Consider the following 20,463-nt stretch of genomic DNA (forward strand, 5'->3'; position numbering starts at 1 on the left):
GAAGTAATGGGCTTAAATTGCAGCAAGAGAGATTTTGTTTAGACATTAGGAAAAACTTCCTACCTATAAGGGTAGTTAAGAACTGGCACAAATTACCTAGGGAGGTTATGAAATCTCTGTCATTGAAGATTTTTAAGAAAAGATTAGACAAACCACTGTCAGCAATGGTCTAGATCAGTGGTTTTCAACCGGGGGTCCACAGACTCTGTCTAGGATTTCCAAAGGAGTTCATACCTTAAAATTTTTTAGGCATCCACAAACGACAAAAGGTTGAAAACCACTAGTCTAGATCAGGGGTTGTCAAACTTCATTGCACCACAACCCCTTCTGACAACAGACATTACTTCACGACCCCAGGAGTGGGGACCAAAGCCTGAGCCCCCCCGAGCCCTACTGCTCCTGGTACGAGATCCAAAACCCAAGCCCCACAGCTCTGGGCAGGGGGGCCAAAGCTGAAGCTCAAGAGCTTCAGCCCCAGACAGGGGGCCTGCAATCTGAGCCCTGCCGCACAGGGCTGAAGCCCTCAGGCTCTGACTTCAGCCCTGGTGAACCCATTCAAAAGTGGTCGTGACCCACTTGGGGGTCCTAACCCACAGTTTGAGAATTGCTGGTTTAGATAATACTTAGTTCCACCCAGTGCAGGGGACTGGACTAGATGACCTATCGAGGTCCCTTCCAGTCCTACATTTCTATGATTCTGGAACAGCGTTCCGATAGGAATAATGAGGGGGAAACAACCTAATTAGTTTTAGGGTGGATATTGATAATTCTATTAATGGGATTATATGATGGGGTTGCCTGTGATAGCAGGGGACTGGATTTGATGACCCAACAGGTCCCTTCCAGTCCTGTGTTCTATGCCCTCTCTCTGTAGGAGACTCCTTTTATATCTCTGAGTCCCTGTGTTCATGAGCAACCATATATGTAATTTAATATATATTATAATAAACAATATCAAAATTTTCAAAACTGCATGCCTAAATTTAGATTTCTAAATCCATATTTGAACACTGAAGTCAAATGGCACTGGAAGTTGCTTGGTATTCAACTAAATATGGATTTATTAGCCTAATTTCAGGCACCCAGTTTTGAAAATCTTGGTAATACATCTCTGTGTAATTATAGGTGGAGCTGGTAGTACTGCCTTTGCTTAAGGTTGCCCAATACACTTCCTTCCCCTTGTGTCCCAAAGTAGTGGGACCTGCTGCCACCTGAGGAGAGCAACAAACCCCACTGGGCCCGACTGTACTCCATTCTGATCTCATGGCCCACAGATACCAGTTGGTGGCTCACCAATGGAGCCGTGAGCACAGGCATGTACCTGGTGCAGTTCACAAACTCTCCCAAGACCTGTCCTTTCTGGGGTGAGAGGGAGACCCTGCTGTACATCTATATAGAGTGCATCAGCCTTCTTCTGGCCCCTCCAGAACTTCTCACTGAGGTTCTAGCGGCACTTTTCCCTGCACCTCCTCATTTACACACATCCCATCAGTTGCCTCACAAAGTCACAGGACCTCCTCGTCAACCTCCTCCTGGCACTGTCCTACATGGCCATCTATCACTCCAGGAGGGTGAAGCTGCATCAGGGGTTGGGGGGTGCTCTGAGACTGTGGAGCCTATTTCCATTCCTTTGTTAAGTCATGCCTCCAAGTAAAGTTGCTCTGGGTGGTGTCCATTGACTCCTTAGTCAGGTTTAGAGGAGTCATGGGCTCTGTCAGGGGCTCTCTGCTTGGTGTCCCTCTCCAGTTCCCTGATTTTTAACTTCTTACTCCATCTCATCCTTGATTTTTTCATTTCTTGTCCCTAGAATTTGCTTTTGGCCTGGGTTTAATGGCAAGGCAGGGCCTTTTGCTTTGGGAGGGTTTAGGCTCACCATCTCCCAACAACCACAACAGGTGCACACCTTTCAGCTCCCACTCTGAATTCCCAATTTTTAACTTTTAACCTTCACTCCCATGTCTGTTTTTTCATGTATTGTCCCCAGTACTCACTTGGCAGCCTGAGTCCAATGGCTCCTCCTGCTTGGTGGAGGGGATGGGCATCTGCCCTAGTCCCCAAAAATAGCATACACCTTTCAGCTTCTGCAACAACTGAGGCAGGGATCTTACAGACTACAGATTCATTCACCACACAACCCTCATTAATTCCCAGAGCACCAACTATTCTGTACATTGAGTAAGGCACTGCGGAAAAAATAGTATATGATCATAGTTAAACATTATATCATAGGGCACATGCACAAGGGGACAAATTAAAGTTGCAAAGGCAGCCTTAATTCTGGTATTTCCTAACTCTTAAGCAATGGACTTTGAGCTCTTGGTTTTTTTACGTAATAAGTATCTAATACACAAATTCATGAGTCCTTCAGAACAGCTGGAATCTGTTCAAACAAGTGTATGCCATAAAATAACCCACTTAGCCTTAAGAAATTAACTCTAGCAAATCTTTTAGAAGGCCCCACAATGTTAACACATGTTTTTTGTGATGAATTTCTGTCAATGGAGTAACTGAGAATTAAAGTTATGGAATGATTTTCACCTTTTGGGGCTTTTTAAAAAGTATTCACTATTCAAACTTCTTTTCAGTTAACTAAATGTTAATTAAACTACATAACCCCTCCATTTCACAGTAATTAGCAGTGTGCATTGATAACCACTCTCGACCAGCACCTTCCCAAGCAGGATTTACCCCCCTACTGCTGAGCTTTAGACAAAGCATTTCAAACATTACTGACAAGTGCCTGGGTAACCTTAATGAAAACAACACAGCCTGTGCTTACCTTTATCCCCTGCTGTTGGGTGGTTAGGATCAACTTGGATTCATCCAGAAGCAAAACCTCACAATAAAATTCCTCCGGGACAGCACAGAAACAACCCATCACTGCTTTGATGTCTCGGGGAAATGGGAACGAGAGATAAAGGCGACCCCAAGCTCCAGAAGAGGGAGAAGCAGCGCGTTTAATTAACGCCACCGCTAATGAACAAGAAATGTATTCAGCTCGGCAGTCCCAATGCAATAGAACGATCCCAGGAGATGCAGGCGTGCGGGTATTTCTTGGATGTTGGAAAGCTGAGTATCCAGTTGTTGCAAAGATGGTGAGCTAAACACCAAGGAACAACTCCCTGGGCATCCTGCAAAAGTCTTCAGCAAGGCCGGGGGTGTTGGAAGCTCCTTCCGCTGCCCTGTGGGAAAGAAAAATCACATTGCAATGGGCCAGGAGCGCGCAGTCCCGGGCCAGGTCCCACCTGCCAAGGTACAGCAGGGTGTCAGTCTCCTCTCTGTTCTTTAAACTCTGTATTAGCACCCACTGTTCTCCGTACCTATTCTCACCGTGTCTCTGGGTTAATCATTTGCCACATTCCCACTCCCACCCCATTTCTGAGGCTGCTCTTTTGTGCAGAACGAGAGCACAACAAGGCAGGGGAGAGCCACAGACTCCCCCCTTACCCTCTCCCCTGCTTTGGGGGGGCAGAGATAGGGGGGCGAGTTACCTAGGCGGAAAGGAGAGCCGCTGGCGGGCAGCTCATGTCGTGGGGCCATGTGCAGAAGTACCCCGCTTCGCTTCTCCGCCCGGCCCAGCCGGCTCTCGCCTTCCTGCCCCTCCTCCTACTGAGCAGAGCGGAGAGAGCCCCAGCGCCGCCACCCTACTGCTGCTGTTCCCCCGCGTCCTGTGCGCCGCACGTGCGAGCTGCCGCTGGGGCTGGGGCTTCGGGTCGCCCTTCGCGCAGCAGCTCTGTCCTTAGGGCTCCCTTCGCGCCCCCAGGGCCAGAGAGCGCGTCACACATCGGGCGGGCGCGGCTCCACCTGCCCCCGGCAGCTGCCCGCACTCGGATTCTGCAAAGCCCAAGTGGCCGGGGGCGCCGCGGCCGCCTCCTCCCCGCGCCTGCCGCGGCGGTGACTTGCCCTGCTCTCCTCGGCTCGCGTCCCAGCAGCAGCATGTCCCGGGGGCTGGAGGAGCAGCCGCCCCAGGAGCGCGTCCCTGCCGGCCCGGGACTGGAGCAGCCGCCGCCGCGTCAGCCCTCCAGCAGCATCGCGGTGCCCGGCGGGGCTGGGGGCTGCCGCCGGGGAGCAGCGAGCGCGCAGCCACGTTGTGGCCAGACCCGCCGGCAGCCGCCGCTCTCTGCCCCGCTCCAGTGCCGGCTGCTGGCCGCAGCTCAGCTGTGTCCGTCTCCAGGGGCGATGGTGACGGCTGGTGCCGGGAGGGGAGGGGCAGTAGGGCGGCTGCTCTAGCCCCTGAGCTTCGGGCGCAGCCTCTCCTCCCTCCGGTCGCCCTGCCCTGCCCGGCCCTAGCAGCGCCACGAGCTGAGGCAGCAGTGACCCCTGCTGGGCCAGCGCCTCACGCGCCGCTCTCCCCGGGCTGCAGCCGCGGCCCGCGTGCAGGTGCTACGGAGCTGGCTCGGCCCCTGCCTGCAGGCAGCGCGCACCGGGACTGGACTCGGGTAGCGATTGCACAGCTGGTCCGCAGCAGGGCCGCCCGGGCAGGGGCGGTCTAGGTATTTTGCCGCCCCAAGCAGGGCAGGCAGGCTGCCTTAGGCGGCTTGCCTGCGGGAGGTCCTCGGTCCCGCGGATTCGGCGGCAGCCTGCGGGAGGTTCGCTGAAGCCGCGGGACCAGCGGACCACCCCAGAAGGCAGCCTGCCTGCCGCCCTCGCCGTGACTGGCAGAGCGCCCCCCCCCGTGGCTTGACGCCCCTGGCACGCGCTTGGCGTGCAGGTGCCTGGAGCCGCCCCTGCGCGGGGGGGGGGGGGCAATTTGCCCCAGCCCCGCAGAGGCCCCGAGATTTTTTCAGGGCACCTGGAGCGGGGTCCTTCACTTGCTCCGGGTGCCCTGGAAAACTCTCGCGGGGCCCGGGCCCCCGGAGCTTCTTCTGCTCTGGGACCCGCCGCCGAAGTGCCCCGAAGACCCGTGGCGGGGGTCTTTCCGCCCCGGGACCCACCGCCGAAGACCCCAGGCCCCCTGAATCCTCTGGATGGCCCTGGTCCACAGCCGCTTTGGAAAACCAGCCTGAGGGATGGTCCTTTGGGGGCGTGAGGGGGGGGATCCTAGATTGCCTCCATCCTGGGGAAATGGGTAGTGGGTGGAGCAGGGTGGGTTTTTTAACCTCACAAAACTTCCACGAGGTTCAGATCCCACCCAGTGCTGGTGCAGTTGGAGGGGGGTGAATAAAAGCTACCTGTTTGAGCCCATCTTGCCTGGGGATATCATGGAGCTCCGGGGTTTATACTGGTTGATGAATATGAAATACAAGATAAAAAATAAAGGTCCTGCCCCATGGCACTGCCTCAAGGAGTTTTTTCCAGTTTAAAAGTAGTTTTGTCAGGTGGAAGTGATCGGTATGTACTGTTCTTTAGTTCAAAAGCTTTTCATACTGAAGAAGCATGAGCTGATAGAAATTAGGAATTGTATTGCAATATTTATTTAGTAGCCAAAATTGAGAGGAAAGTCTAGTGTCTTAATTATCACACATTTATATTCCCTTCTCCCCTCTGTTCTTTTGTACTCAAGCAGGTGACTATGGCCCTGAGTCTGCAAACAACTGTGCATGTGCTTACCTTTGCACACCTAAGTAGTTCAATTGAAGTGAAAGGGACTACTGAGTGGGTAAAAGGTAAGCACTCACATAAGCATGTAAGGTTTCAGAGTAGCAGCCGTGTTAGTCTGTATCCGCAAAAAAAACAGGAGTACTTGTGGCACCTTAAAGACTAACAAATTTATTTAAGCATGAGCTTTCGTGAGCTACAGCATCCAAAGAAGTGAGCTGTAGCTCATGCTTAAATAAATTTGTTAGTCTTTAAGGTGCCACAAGTACTCCTGTTTTTTATAAGCATGTAAGTAACCCACACTAGGAGTGTGTGGATGTTTGTCCCCCTTTAGTGACTGGGTCACATGAGGTGATTGTGGCTTTATGGAGGAGGTTTCTCAGTTGACAAACAATACTGGTTAAGATCCATACCATGCACAGAGGATGACAGTCCAGTAGTAAAGATGCTAACCTGGGTTTGGGAGAACTAAGTGCCATTCCCTGCTTTGCCACAAATTTCCTGTGTGACTGTGGGCAGAGCCCGCTCTAGGCATAGGCAAGCTTAGGCAGCTGCCTAGGGCAGCAAATTTTGGAACTTTTCTCATCTCTTTCCATGGTCAGTGTTGGTGCTGGGGGATGAGGCTGACAGGGCTGCCCATGTGAGAGGTTTGCTGCCAGCTGGGGCTCTGAGGAGCAGGAAGCAGCCCTCAGCCAGGCTGCTGGGGAGGCACCCCTGCCCCCAGCATGGGTAAGATCACAGCCATGACTCAGGCACTGAGCAGTTCAGGGCTCCTCCTGGTGACATAAGTGCTGCCAGGGCTTTGGCCACAAGCATAGCTACCCACCCGGCTTCATCTCCACACTCAGCCTGTACCTGCTACTCTGTGCCCAGCCCCCGGAGACCCTGCTGCTGCCCCAGTCACTTGCCACCACTCTAGATTCACACTGTGGCTGCTCTATGCTATGTTCAAAACTGCAGGATCATCCATCAAAAAGGGAGGGGCATGTGGTTGCAGGAGTTGCTAGGACCAGGCAGGGGGTGCAGACTGTGTGGGGGCTGGGCTGAGGCTGTAGAGGACAAGGGGCCAGGCAGAAGGAATGGGATGGAGGTGTGGAGTTCCAGGGGATGCCCATGTCCGGTTTGGATTGAGCTGAGCAACTGGTTCTAGTGGTGGAGTAGGCTAGGAGAGGTTTTCAGGTCTCTGCCCTGAACTTCTAAGGAGATGGGGTGGGTATGGGGAAACACACTGAAGTTGTGCCTAGGGCCGCAGATTGTCTTGAGCAGCCTCTTCTCTGCTTGGGCAAGTCAATGAGTATCAGTTCCCCACCTGTAAGAAGAATAGTACTTCACAGGAGTGTTGTGGGGATAAAAATTGTGAGAGATCCAGATACTATATGGTACCACAGGCCATATAAGCTAGACAGAGTGCTATCCTGTATATCCTCATTAACTCAGTGTATTATTTTCAGTTACCAGAAACCTTTTGAGTAGGTTACAAACACTGAAGACATGAAAAAGCTGAAACAAACTAAGAACATTCCCAAACTTTGCTGTCCCTGGACTAGACATTCCAAAACATGTAACCTGGATGAGTTATTTTCTTACATTGGTGGGCAGCAACAATTTCTTTCAGGTCCATATAAATCACACAGTCCACTCCAGGTGCAGTTCTTGGTATATTCTGGTAATGGACAGTTTTCCAGGACAGGAATATCTGGTTCCTGTCTATTCTGCTCAGTCTATCTATCTCTAGGTATTTACATCAGGCTCATCTCCCTGGTATCTGATCACCTAAGGGCTTGTTTTAATTACTATATATGTATTTATTCTCATATCAGCTATCAATGATTGATGAGCAAGCAGGTTGGTTCAGTGAACTAAGTATTAGGTTTGAAACCCTTGAAGGGTAACTCTGACGACTCATTTCCCGGTCACAACCCACCCACTGAGAAGTCCTAAACTCACTAATAACAGGTTCTGCATTGGCTGATATTTTAAAAAGAACCTTAAGTTATCCATCTTCACATTTTCAAAATCACTAGAAAACTGAGCTCCTTTTTATTCCACAAGAAAAAAATGGTATACATTCAGTATTACTACATCACATGTATTTTTGACTTTTGGTTGCCTTTGGAGGGCTATTAGCATTTCTTTTGCTGTGCATGGTGCAAAGAGAAGAGAGGAAAAATTCAATGGGTTTTTGTTTCATGCCCATCTTCCCAGCTACCAGACTGGGATTGTCCTGGAATTTAAACCTCTAATGAAAGGTTAGAGATAAAATCTAAATTCAAATTTTTTTTGAGAAGGTTAGCTGAAAAAATACCATCACAGAAAAGAAAGAAAACCCAACCCTTCGAGCCTATTCCAAAAAGCACAGGTTCCTACCACTTCACGTAAGAAGAATCTCCATTACCTTCCTTAGTTTTATGGGTTACATCCTTGGTAGGTCAGCAGCCAGAGAGTGACTGCCTTGTCTGTGACCAGACAATTACCTGCCAGCTGAGTGTGTTGGAGATCTAATTATGATTGATCCAGCTGCAGGGGATCAGAGAGGACTTATTCAGAGCTGTGAGTGCAGCCTAGAAGAACAGGAGTACTTGGGGCACCTTAGAGACTAACAAATTTATTTGAGCATGAGCTTTCATGGGCTACAGCCCACTTCATTGGATGCATATAGTGGAAAATACAGTAGAAAGATAGATATGCACACAGAGAACATGAAACAATGGGTGTTACCATACACACTCTGACAGAGAGTGATCTGTTAAGGTGAGCTATTACGAGCAGGAGAGAAAAAAAAAACTTTGTAGTGGTAATCAAAATGGTCCATTTGCAGCAGTTGACAAGAAGTTGAGGGCGGGGGTATAAACATGGGGAAATAGTTTTACTTTGTGTAATGATCCATCCACTCCCAGTCTTTATTCAAGCCTAATTTAATGGTGTCCATTTTGAAAATTAATTCTAATTCAGCAGTCTCTTGTTGGAGTCTGTTTTTGAAGTTTTTTTGTTGTAATATTGCAACTTTTAGGTCTGTAAGTGAGTGACCAGAGAGGTTGAAGTGTTCTCCGACTGTTTTTTGAATATTACCATTCCTGACATCTGATTTGTATCCATTTGTTCTTTTACGTAGAGACTGTCCGGTTTGGCCAATGTACAGACGTCAAGAATTATAACATTCAAAAACCAGTCAGGAGAGGACTTCAGTGTAGCCCAAGAGAGGTGGAAGAATTATTAGTTTGGCTATTTATTTAGACTTACATTTGGATGTTTGTTACGCTGGAAGGGGATTGAATTTGTAAGTGACCTGGCTGGAGGGCCAGGCTACCGAAGACACAGTTAGGGACAGGCCATAATGGGTACCAGGGAAGGGCTCAGCAGGGAGCACGAGATGTAAAGCCCTTTGCAATGCCACAACTTGCTGCCAGGGAGTGTTATGGGAGGGAGAAACTGCTTACAGTAACATAATCAACTACTTAAGTACATCTAATATTCCATCCAGGAGAAGAAAGTATTACACACATACACTATACACTTTCCTCATTCGGGCAAAGCTCTTCCTCAAACAGCTGGGTTTTACAGGAGTTCATGTGTAACATTTGATCACCAGTTATAATTTAATGATTGCACAGATTTGACACTTACAGTATCAGGTGTTCTGCACTAACCACTGGACCAAACTACTAAAGGAAGTAGTGGATTCTCCATCTCTTGGAGTCTTCAAGTCAGGTCTGGTTGCCTTTCTAGAAGATGTGCTTTAGTCAAACAAGTTATTGGGCTCAATCCTGGAGTAAGTGGATGAAAAGTAATAGCCTGTGATATTCAGGAGGTTGGACTAGATGATTAATTGGTCCTTTCTGGCCTTCAAATCTATGAATCTATGCACACCATATAAACTTCATAGTTGTCAGAAGACAGAATTTCTTTTGCACAGACACAGGCCCTAACATTTAAGCTAATCAAGAACCTCCATTACCTGTAGCAGTATTAGCCTCTTTATGGGTGCACTAGAGGGTGAGGTAATCTCTAGAATTTAAGCAGGAATCCATGACTGACATTCTCATCAATACAGGGAAATGCAATACGCAATGCATTGCAATATCAACATCCTATTATTATTATTATTATTCAATTCTACCTTTCACAATATTTTCTACTAATCAGCACTTTAAGTACAAATCGTAAATTTTACTTTTAAGTATTATGAAACATGTATCTGTAGGAAATTAGGCCTGGTATTTTGTCCCTTTAACCAGTACAATTGCACGTTATTAGAAATGTTTTAGAAAAAAACTAGCAATAGTAAAAAAATTTACCATAACAGAGTTTCAATTACTTGTGACCTGAAAGTATTATAATTATAAATAAAAGGTTCTCCAGTCTAAAAACCCACAAGAAAATCATCAAACTAAAAATCTCAGAATTACAGCTCAGAATAGGAGCCAAAGGGAAGACTGAAATAGGAATAAAAATAAAACATTCTGCAACATTTTACAGTATTACAGAAAGTCTTTGGAAAGTTATCTTTCTGCACCAATCCTATGGCTGAAAGGACCACTTTGTGCCTCCATAATAATTTTTATATTGTTGTGGTCAAATTAAATGAATAGTCCATTGTGAATATAGTTCCCCGATCCAAATATGGTATGTTAGTAGAAACACTTCCACCAGACTAGGGGATCCAAGTTTCACAGGTTTGAAGGTTGCTTACCCTATGTCGCCTCAGTGAAGGATATCTAAAATGTCTTTTTGTTCCCCTTATATTACACAAAGTCCATTGTCTCTGTGTCAAGAGCCAGGATCAGCTTGCCAACTTTCTAAACACACAAAACTGAACACCCTAGCCCTGCCGCTTCATGAGGCCACACCCCCTGCTCTCTACATTCCCCCTCCCTCAGTGGCTCGCTTTCCCCCATCCTCACTCACTTTCACTGGGGGGTTGGAGTGTGGGAGGGGGTGACGGCTCCGGCTGGGGGTGTGGGCTCTGGGATGGGGCTGGGGATGAGGGGTTTGGGGCTCCAGGCTGGGGGGTGGGGCCAAGGGATTCCGAGTGCAGGAGGGGGCTGTGGGTTGAAGCAGGCTGCAGGAGAGGGTATGGGCTCTGGGCTGGGGGTGTGGACTCTGTGGTGGGGCTGGGGATGAGGAGTTTGGGGTGCAAGAGGGGGCTCAGGGTTAGGGCACGGGCTTACCTTGGGTGGTTCCCAATCAGCTGGGCTAAAGCAGGCTCCCTGCCTGTCCTGGCTCCGCACTGCACCCCAGAAGCAGCCAGCAGGTCTGGCTCCTAGGCAGGGGGACCAGGAGGCTCCATGCCCTGCTCTCGCCTGCAAGCACCACCATGCCAACTCCTATTGGCCACGGTTCCCAACCAATGGGAGTGTGGAGCCGGTGCTCAGGGCAGGGGCAGCATGTGGAGCCACATGGCCTCCCTGCCTAGAAGCTAGACCTGCTGGCTGCATCCAGGATACAGTGTTGTGCCAGGACAGGTAGGGAGCCTGCATTAGCCCTGCAGCTCTGCCGACCAGACTTTTAATGGCCCCGTCAGCAGTGCTGACCGGAGCCACCAGGGTCCCTTTTGGACCGCTCATTCTGGTAAAAAACCAGACATCTGGCAGCCCTAAGCCAGGAGAACTTCCTGGGAGTGCAGACTCTGTCCCCCAGTGTGCTCAAACTGCCACTTGTTAGCTTGATTGTTCTGTTTACCTTGTATGTAAATGTATTTTCATTGTTCTCTGTCTTACAAAGCTTGACGCAGACAGATAAATCCACATTCCTTTGTCCAAAGCAGGCTGGTTTATCAATTCTCTCCACAACATGTTTTAGGAACATATTTCCAGCCAGGGGCGGCTCCAGGCCCCAGCACGCCAAGCGCGTGCTTGGGGCGGCATGCCGCTGGGGGCGCTCAGCTGGTTCCCGGCAGGGCGGCAGGCGGCTCTGGCGGACCTCCCGCAGGCGTCCCTGAGGAGGGTCCGCTGGTCCCTCAGCTTCGGTGGAGCAGCCGCGGGACCGGCGACCGGCAGAGCGCCCCCCGCAGCGTGCCGCCATGCTTGGGGCGGCAAAATGGCTAGAGCCGCCCCTGTTTCCAGCACACATACATAACTCTTTATACACCACCCATACATGCATCACACAATGATATTCATGACCAGCGTGTGACAAGCTTTCATAAAAACCTTACTCAATGCACTTTTCTAGTACAATAATATTGTATAAAATCAGTTGATTCAATTGCTTATTCTTTGGGGTTCAGACCCCTTTTTGTCCCCCTGGGGTGTCCATACTTTGTCATACACACAGAAGACAAAAATTATGGCAATTGGAAGACAAGAGGAAGCAGTAAAGATCAAACTCAGACAAAAGAACTAGAACAAGTATAAAAATATGTGCATCTTGGAGGATTAATATTGGAGAATGGGAATTGTGAGGATGACATAAAAAGAATTGGACTTGTTGCTACTGCATTTGGAAAACTCTGCAAGATTTGGAAGGCTAAGAACATTTTGATAAAAGTGAAAATCAGCATATATGAGACAGCTATCATGCCAATACTGCTGTAAGGGTAGGAATGCTGGAGTATGAGGAAAGCCAATTAACAAAAGATTTTAACTGCAGAAATGAACTGACTGAAGGGAACACCAAGTTTCAAGATTGCAGAAACAATGCTATTGCAGAAAATTTAAGTCAGACGACTACAATGGTTTGGATATGTCTCAAGAATGAACCCCGAAAGAATCCCAGACATGGCGATACATACCAAAGTGCAAGAAACTAGAAACAAAGGAAGACTGAGGATGCATTGGATAGACATGGTGAAGAATGAGGTAGAACAAAAAGCTTTAAAGATGAATAAAGACATGAAGCTGCTTCAAGATAGAAAATGGTAGAAAAACATCTTTCAGCCCCCTTGTCTCCCTTGAGTTGACAGATGGGAATCAAAGAAGTCTACCCTGTTAACTGTGGTCCATACCAACAGAAGATAAGCCATTGTCTCTGAAGTAAATTTATCAGGTAGTTACCTCTAAATTGTTCCATTAGGATTTTCAGGCAGCAAGTTTGAACCTATAAATCATTAGCTATACTTAGAGCAGCAGGAAGATCCCAGCTATCATAAGGCTTTCTGTTGCTTCCTGGATAGTATGGATTTCACAACAGCTTTGCTTCCATGTGGTTACCACTTCTGACTGAATGTGTGGAGGGGAATGCTGTGTGAGATACTGTTAATGGGGTTCCATGGGCATCTTCTCCCAATCAGCAGAGGCCCAACTCTCTGGTGTGCCTGCAGAGGGGCTGCTATGGAATTAATGGAAGGGTCAGAACATGCTATGGAACTACCACTTCACTGTCCTCCACATGTGGAGTTCAAGCTCTACTGGATTTGGGTTCCCATTTATACAAGTAGCAGAGGGGAGCAGAGGGCTGTATATTTAGAAGCTGTACAGCAAATGCAGTCAAGCAGACAATCTGGAGTACTTTGCATCTTCCACCAAAAGACTTCCAAGAGCCCTACTCATCAGTTACAGCTCATTAGAGGTTTGGCCCTCACAGGGGAAATGAAGTAAGTTTGTTTCTTCAGAATTATGCTGCTCTGCTTCAGCATGCCCCCACCTGCCCATATTCCACTGCTGCATGTATCTGCCCCCAGACATTTACAGTCTTTGAAGAGAGAATCTCCAGATGACATTTAATAAGCCATTGAGAGGTACACTTATTGTTACCCCACCCATCCCAAAAGAGAACTGAAATGGGCAAGAGAACAAGAATTGCTTCATCACACTGATTTTCGTGTGCAGAGACTGAGGGTAAATATGTGAGAGGTATGCAAGTACTTGTTCTTCTGTTTTTATTAGCAATTATTCCTACTTGAAAACACAATCCACAATCAGTTCATTACATCTCTGGATGAAACCTGCAACTATTTAAAATGTGGACAAGATAAAGATTGCATCTTAGAATGTTTTGGACCATACATTCTGTTACTGTGTAAGAAATGTGTATGCACAAGTTGGTGTCTTACAGTATTTCATGTGCCTGTGAAATGGCATGCCATGATGTTTTTTATTACACTTATTAAATGGTCTTTTACTGTATATGTACTTTATAAGAAACTGATCAAAAACATTTCACATATATGAAAAAAACTGTTAGGCAAAGAACAGTTCAGCCATATGAAGCCACTATCATTAGAACAACTGTTAAAGTTTAGAAAAGTCCAAGTTAATCATTTAAATGATCAATGGGGATAACTCGGCACCCCTTTGTGGTTTAAAAAAAAACACGTAAGGAAGCTCTGAATTGAAGTGAGATCAAGTTAGTTAATTTTCTTTCTGGTTTACATAACCATTTGAGGTCCTGAAAACACACACATCTTAATGGCTAATTCTTTTTAAAGTATCTCTCTTTTGCTATATCGCACCTCTTGTGATAGCTCTTAAATAGTTCTTTAAAAAGTAAGTGTGTGAAAAATTTGAGAAAATAGCAGAAAACACACTACCAAAAACCCCCTTAAAACACTCCACTGATTGAAAACTATAAGGTTTAAAAATCAGCCCCTGCAGCATCTATTTACTTTTGCATTTAACAACTAATCTTTATATTTACAATAACAACTTTGAGAGTTCACTCAAGCTGTTCTCATACATGTGAAGTGGTTTTACAGTGCCTCTGGTAAATGATTCTGGACATAGTCCAGCATTTCTCAAATGCAGTTACTGTGGCTGCATGTGGCCACCAGTGGCTATTCTTGTGGCCACAGCCTCCTGGGTGGTGATTTGGGGGGGGGGGGGGGTAGCAGCAAAACCACAAACGCCAGAGGAGCAGGCAGCCAGTGGGAGTTCCCCACCTTCCTGGGGTGGTGGGGTTCAGGCTGAGTGATGGGCTCTGTCCTCTGGCCACACAGCAGCAGGCTCCAGCCTACAGCTGTGGGGCTTTGGGCTCTGGCACCAGCCCCAGGCTCTTGACAACATCACCCCTGGACCCTGCTGCCTTCCCTGGCCCTCCACTGCCTCCCTTCCCACTCCCCATCCAGAGCTTAATTTGTCTTCCGGCTTACTAGAACTAAGTCTTGGGAAAAGGCTTGAAATTAGACGAAGGTTTCTAACCATCAGAGGAGTGCAATTCTGGAACAGCCTACCGAGGGAAACAGTGGGGCGAAGGACCTCCATGACTTTAAGATTAAGCTGGATAAGTTTATGGAGGGGATGGTATGATAGGATAATGGGTTTAGTCAATAGGTCAATAACATGCCACAATGGTAATTAGTACAAAGGGTCAATGATAGGATATTGTTAGCCTTTTTCCAGAGGGTCTGGCTTGAGAGTCTTGCCCGCATGCTCGGGGTTCAGCTGATCGCCATATTTGGGGTCGGGAAGGAATTTTCCTCCAGGGTAGATTGGCTGTGGCCCTGGAGGTTTTTCGCCTTCCTCCGAAGCATGGGGCAGGGGTCGCTTGCTGGTGGATTATCTGCTACTAGAAGTCTTTAAATCATGATTTCGAGCATTCAACAGCAGAGTCAAGGGAGAGAATTATTTCAGGAGTGGGTGGATCGGCTTATGTGGCCTGCATCTTGCAGGAGGTCAGACTAGATGATCATAATGGTCCCTTCTGATCTTGAATTCTGTGATTCTATGAAAAGTGGTATTTTTATGTTTGTTAATATCTCTTTTCACTGACTTCTAGCTATCAAGTCTGCTGCTGTGAAAAGTGATATTAACAAACATACAAATATCACTTTTCACAGAAGCAGACTTACTAGCTAGCAAGTCATAAAAAAGCAACCAAAAAAAAATAAGACAAGAACATGTAAAACACCTCATTTGTGTTTCTATTCTATTTAGATCCAGTAAAGAATACAGACAAGTGTGCATCATTTTTATTAGGGCTGCAAAAACCCCTATATAAATTACCTATTTGCCTACCTGATTTGGACCTACATATGTGCATATTTATTTATTTTCCTATGGTTAATTAAGAATTTTAGGAAAAATTGTCAGAGTGGCCATCAGCGAGAGGGTTTTTTTGTGTGAGAACCTGACATAGACCATCCCTTATGAAAAAATTTGTGAAGAACCAGATGATCTTGATGTTCAGCTTCTCCAGCAAAGAGTGTACATATTTTTGGATAGTGACGATAATTAAATGTTGAAATATAGTGAGCCACCTGACACCAAGACAAAAAGACAGATGCAGATTTTTATTGAAATTACAACTTCTGTGGGATTTGAATTCATTGTTTTTGAACTATAAGACAAATATCCTCTCCACTGGAATAAACAGACTTTGCATAGTATCCATGAAAATTTAGAAGTAATACTTTTGCCTTCAGAGGAAGCCCATTTTTTTCCATGAATGCTAAATAAAGGAGCAGATTGTCCCCTGTTTCTGAGAGTGGAAGGGAGCTGGATTGCGTGGATCCAGGCTAGAAGACCAGAAAGGGGTGAAGGAGTGCCAATTCCACAGTATCATCCCACTTTCCCTTGTTTAGGAACAGTGTTGTCCTGAAACTTTCATGATCTTGAAGACCTGCTGCTATACTCACTGCTTAATTTGTAATGAAAGAGGTGCCAGGGCTCAAGCAATTTTTTTTACATTCATAACTGATATAGCAAGCCCAGAGGTGCCATGGATATAAACTGCTAAACTAGACATGCTGGGGCTCAGCCCTGGCAAGCCCTAGCACAAATTAAGCCCTGGTTATATTATCCCAAGAGACTAGACAATCCATGATAGGAAAAGAATGTCTTGCAATCAGATGGGTGGTAGTTGCTCATGGGTACTACTTGCTGAGGATCTCTTTCATCCTTGTGATAGTCCATGCCCTCTTGCGCTGGCTATAAACCATGAACGACTGCAATCATTGACATGGTAGTATTTTGCATTGTATCCTTTCACTATTCAAGTGTAACACTGCTGACAAATAGTATCTGAATGTGGACTTTTTCCTCCCAAGAAGATGAGGGTATCGCTATCAAGAGAGAGAGACCTAGGCCCTGCTTCTTAGAGGGATGTATGTGTTTGAGCATGGGCAGCTGGTGAACCGGCCACTGGGGGGATGTTAGCCCTCCCTCTCCCCCTGCCCCTCCTCCCCTGCAGGAGCCCAGAGCACCCTCACCGTGGCCATCAGCACTCCTCTCCCCAGTCCCAGGCCATCTGAGCACCCAGAGCACCAGGTACCCACAGTGCCCCCAGCCCTGGAGCACTGGGTGAGTGATGTGGTTGCAGCCCCCACAACCCCAGAGTGCCGGGTGGGCGGAGTGGTCCCAGTGCTCTGAGTGCTGGGCAGCACAGTGCAGACCCAGCACCAACCACCCAGGGTCCTGGGGACAGACCCAGACCCAGCCAGCCTGGACCACAGAAGAACAGGAACTGCAGGAGGGAGCCTGGGGACGGAGCATGGGCAGAGCCATGCCAGGCTGTTTGGGGAGGCTCAGTTTCCCCCGGTACCTATGATACTCGCTGCCCCTGTGTGTGGGTGTACTGGTCTTTCAGTGAGCCTGAAAAAAGAATCTGTAGCCCAGACACACTACAGCTCAATGAATAATCTAGGAGAAGACCTTGACAAGCCAGATATGGCCTGGGAGAATTTTGGGTTAATTCCCAGCAAGAATTCAGAGTCAGCTCAGGGAAGCACTCATCTGGGAGTTAATTAAATGCAGCTGCACACATTAAAGAGGAGTGGCTTGCACCTGGAAGAGAGGAAAACTGGGTGTGTGCAGATAGGGCAGGAAGCTCTGTGGCAACAGAATTATTCTGTTTGCATATTTGTTTTAGAGTTTATTAACTCTGTATTTCCAACCCCAACCATTCAAAAATCATGAGTCTGGGTTCCCCAAATCATGATATTTGCTTAAAAATCATGAGATTTAAAAAACAATTATAAATTTGGGGAGAAGGTTTGCCTTCTGTTTCTTGAATGTGTAGGTTACATTTAAGTCACATTTTCAATATTTCCTCTGCAATCACAAAGGCTAGAAATATTTTTTTTTAAATGAAAGTGAGATTCTTATGTAATTACTGGATTCCAAGAGCTGGGACATTAAGAAAAACATTACTGTGAGATTCATGATTAAATTATCAGAGCTGACAACAATAACTGTTCAGATATATACTAAAGTATGTAATCTACAGCTATCTTTAGAAGTAATGCAGTCAGTGACTTTTGTCAAGTTTGTTATCTTGGTTAACCAGAATTTCTGAAATCTCCTCCTGAGAATTTTTGCATTTAAAACTGTCTCCTGTGAACTGTCTCACGCTAGCTATGTCTTAGCCCTGCCGCAGATGGACAGAAAATGGAAAGTAATGGCAAGCAGAAATCTGGGGAATGTCACTAATCAAAGGTCACCATAACGGTATCCATAGAGAAACAGAGGAAGAATGACTTCTGCGCAGTGACCCCACATGTATCTGGAGCTATTAGGAGAAAGCCAGTGTTTTGTCATGGGTTTTGTAGCTGCCTGTAGACCCTGACCACCAGAGGGAGTTGCCATTTAGCATGTGAGACAATGAAATGATAACAGGCTGTCTGAACACACATGCACCTCAAGGACCCTCTCCAACAAAGCCCATCACATGCTGATGTGCTACCCTCCCTACCATGAGACCTCTCCATGAGTTTGCCTTTCTGCATGATTCCCTGGCCAGCCCTCTCCACCATACATTCAGAGTCAGATCTGACTCAGGGCAGTGCTGAAAGCTGATGGCTGTGGATATCCTTCTGCCTCTTGTAGTGGAGGTAAACACCACACTGTGTTAGGTAAGGATGAGAAAAGACAATGGATTGACAGTGTATGATGGTGGGGAGAGGCTGAGGGAGTGGGATGGAGGGATGGACAGGGAGACAGAGAAGGAATTTGCGAAGGAAAAAGTGATGAAAAGGATGATTATTATATAATATATAGAAGGAGAGAGTATAGTGACAAAAGGGAAGCACAAGAAATAAGATAGGACTTGAGCAGAAGAGAATTTTTATCTTTTCTAAAGGAGTTGGGCCTACCACATTGGGTAGAAAATACAACACCGAGGCTGGGACATAGACACAAAAATAAAGGGCTGTTAGGGGACCAGAGAGCAAATACTGTTTTCTCTCACCTTGCTCTTGAATAAGCAGAGGGTGGTGTAGCATTATGGTGAAGGAGGACTGAGTACTCTCTTCTCTCCATTGCCTGCTGCCAAAGCCCTCCCATGCACACCTCCCTAATTCCCACCAAAATCATCCTCAGCTCCTCTCCTCTCCCACCACAAGCATCCTAGCTTTTTACTTTGAAAATCTGGTTGCTCCCACTCAGCCCAATGTGCGTGGTGCTTGTGGGCAGTGCAAATGATGCTTGTGTGGATTGTGCAACCTGCTTCATTCCCACGTCAACTGCTAGTCATTTTTAATTAAAAATTGTTGGTGTGGCAAATGCCATATCATATTATCTCTCTCTTGAAACCCCATACAAATGTTTATTCTAAAAACTATACAAAATGAAATAACTGAACAGCAAAACAAAGAAGATATGAAGAAGAATGAAAAAATATTGAATCAATATATTACACAGCATTCTCAGCCTTGGTCCTGCCAAGCTTCCTGCACCAGGTCCAGAATTCCAGAGGACCATCTTCCATACAACTCAAAATGGGAGAACCTCATGGAAGACTAGGGCACCTTCTTGATGGCAAACAGGTATGGCAGCATTTTGTCCCAGTTGCAGTATTCAGCTGTGACAAACTTAACCAGACACTAACGGAAAAGCTGTGCAAAATATTCTACTAACTCCTCCATTTGGGATTGGTAGACTATGTCAAGCAAAGAGCAAATTTCTTGTAGTAACGTTGATATGAGGGTTGTGCCCTGATCAATCAAGCATCACCCTAGGGCAGGGATCGGCAACATTTGGCACATGGCCCACCAGGGTAAGCCACCTGGCCAGCCGGGCCGGTTTGTTTACTTGCCGCGTCCACAGGTTCGGCAGATCACAGCTCCCACTGGCTGTGGTTCACTGCTCCAGGCCAATGGGGGCTGCGGGAAGTGGCACAGGCGAGGGATGTGCTGGCCGTGGCTTCCCGCAGCCCCCAGTGGCCTGCAGCAGCGAACCATGGCCAGTGAGAGCTGCGATCAGCCAAACCTGCAGATGCGGCAGGTAAACAAACCAGCCCAGCCAGCCAGGGGGCTTACCCTGGTGGGCCGGGTGCCAAATGTTGCTGATCCCTGCCTTAGGGGCTGCCTACCTGAGAGAACACTGTAATCATTCATCAGCAACTGCCTGGGTCAACACTGACCACAGGGAGAATAGCTTGAGAGTACCAGGTGTTGTAATCCACTATGACTAGAATGTAGCAGCACCTACTGACAGTTAGTTCAAGAGGTCCAACTAAATCTATCTCAGTGCATTCAAATAGGTGTCCTTGTCCTCTTGGTATACATCTGGCCAGAAGAAATGAGCCAAAACCATTTCCTAAGTTTTTTCCACCTCTAAGAGGCCAGACCATGCTACTTCATGAGCGAAACTGAAGACTTTGTGCCTAAAGGACCTGAGAACTAGTAAGTATGACAATCCTATATCTATTTGGGGCTCTTTGACCACCCAAACCAGTACTTCTCCCTCCAGTTCAAAGTGAGGGTTTTGCATGCACCTCATTCTGTTCATGCCAGCCAGATGTCTGTACAAGAAGCTAAACACCCCATTGTTTTGCAGTCATGGAGCTAGTGAGAGACTGATCATCCATGCCTGGTATGTGCCTGTCAGGGGTGTCCAAGCAGCACTGGGTGTCAGTGCCCTTCCATGCTCATTTCACCAGTTCTGGTCCAAGGTTTGTAGGGCACCTGAGTGTCCACAGACTGTGGTGTCTGGAAGTCTGATCCCTATGGCATTACCTGTGTGGGGTCCAAGCCACATTGGGTATCAGTGGATTTATGGGCCTTACATGTCAGCAGAGCTTGTTTCCAGGGAAGGCAATGCTCCTTATGTGTTG

At 47.1% G+C, this 20,463-nt stretch overlaps 1 protein-coding gene across 2 annotated transcripts in view; it reads right to left on the reverse strand.

The window, feature by feature from the left end:
- EPB41L4A (erythrocyte membrane protein band 4.1 like 4A) overlaps positions 1 to 4,550 on the reverse strand; it is a 201,948-nt gene extending 197,398 nt beyond the window's left edge. Inside the window, exons 1-2 of one of the 2 annotated variants that reach the window (XM_039544525.1) lie at positions 4,425 to 4,550; positions 2,780 to 3,182 (exon numbers count right to left, since the gene is read on the reverse strand). In XM_039544525.1, coding sequence (XP_039400459.1) covers positions 2,780 to 2,878 — 99 coding nt within the window. In that variant the 5' untranslated portion in view covers positions 2,879 to 3,182; positions 4,425 to 4,550. Of the gene's footprint in view, positions 1 to 2,779; positions 3,183 to 3,491; positions 3,611 to 4,424 lie in introns of those variants that run through there. The other variant, XM_039544524.1, reaches the window with a different exon arrangement.
- Between the last annotated feature and the right edge of the window lie 15,913 nt (positions 4,551 to 20,463).

The sequence above is a fragment of the Mauremys reevesii genome, linkage group 6 (assembly GCF_016161935.1).
Source record: "Mauremys reevesii isolate NIE-2019 linkage group 6, ASM1616193v1, whole genome shotgun sequence".
In the NCBI taxonomy this organism is placed as follows: domain Eukaryota; kingdom Metazoa; phylum Chordata; order Testudines; family Geoemydidae; genus Mauremys; species Mauremys reevesii.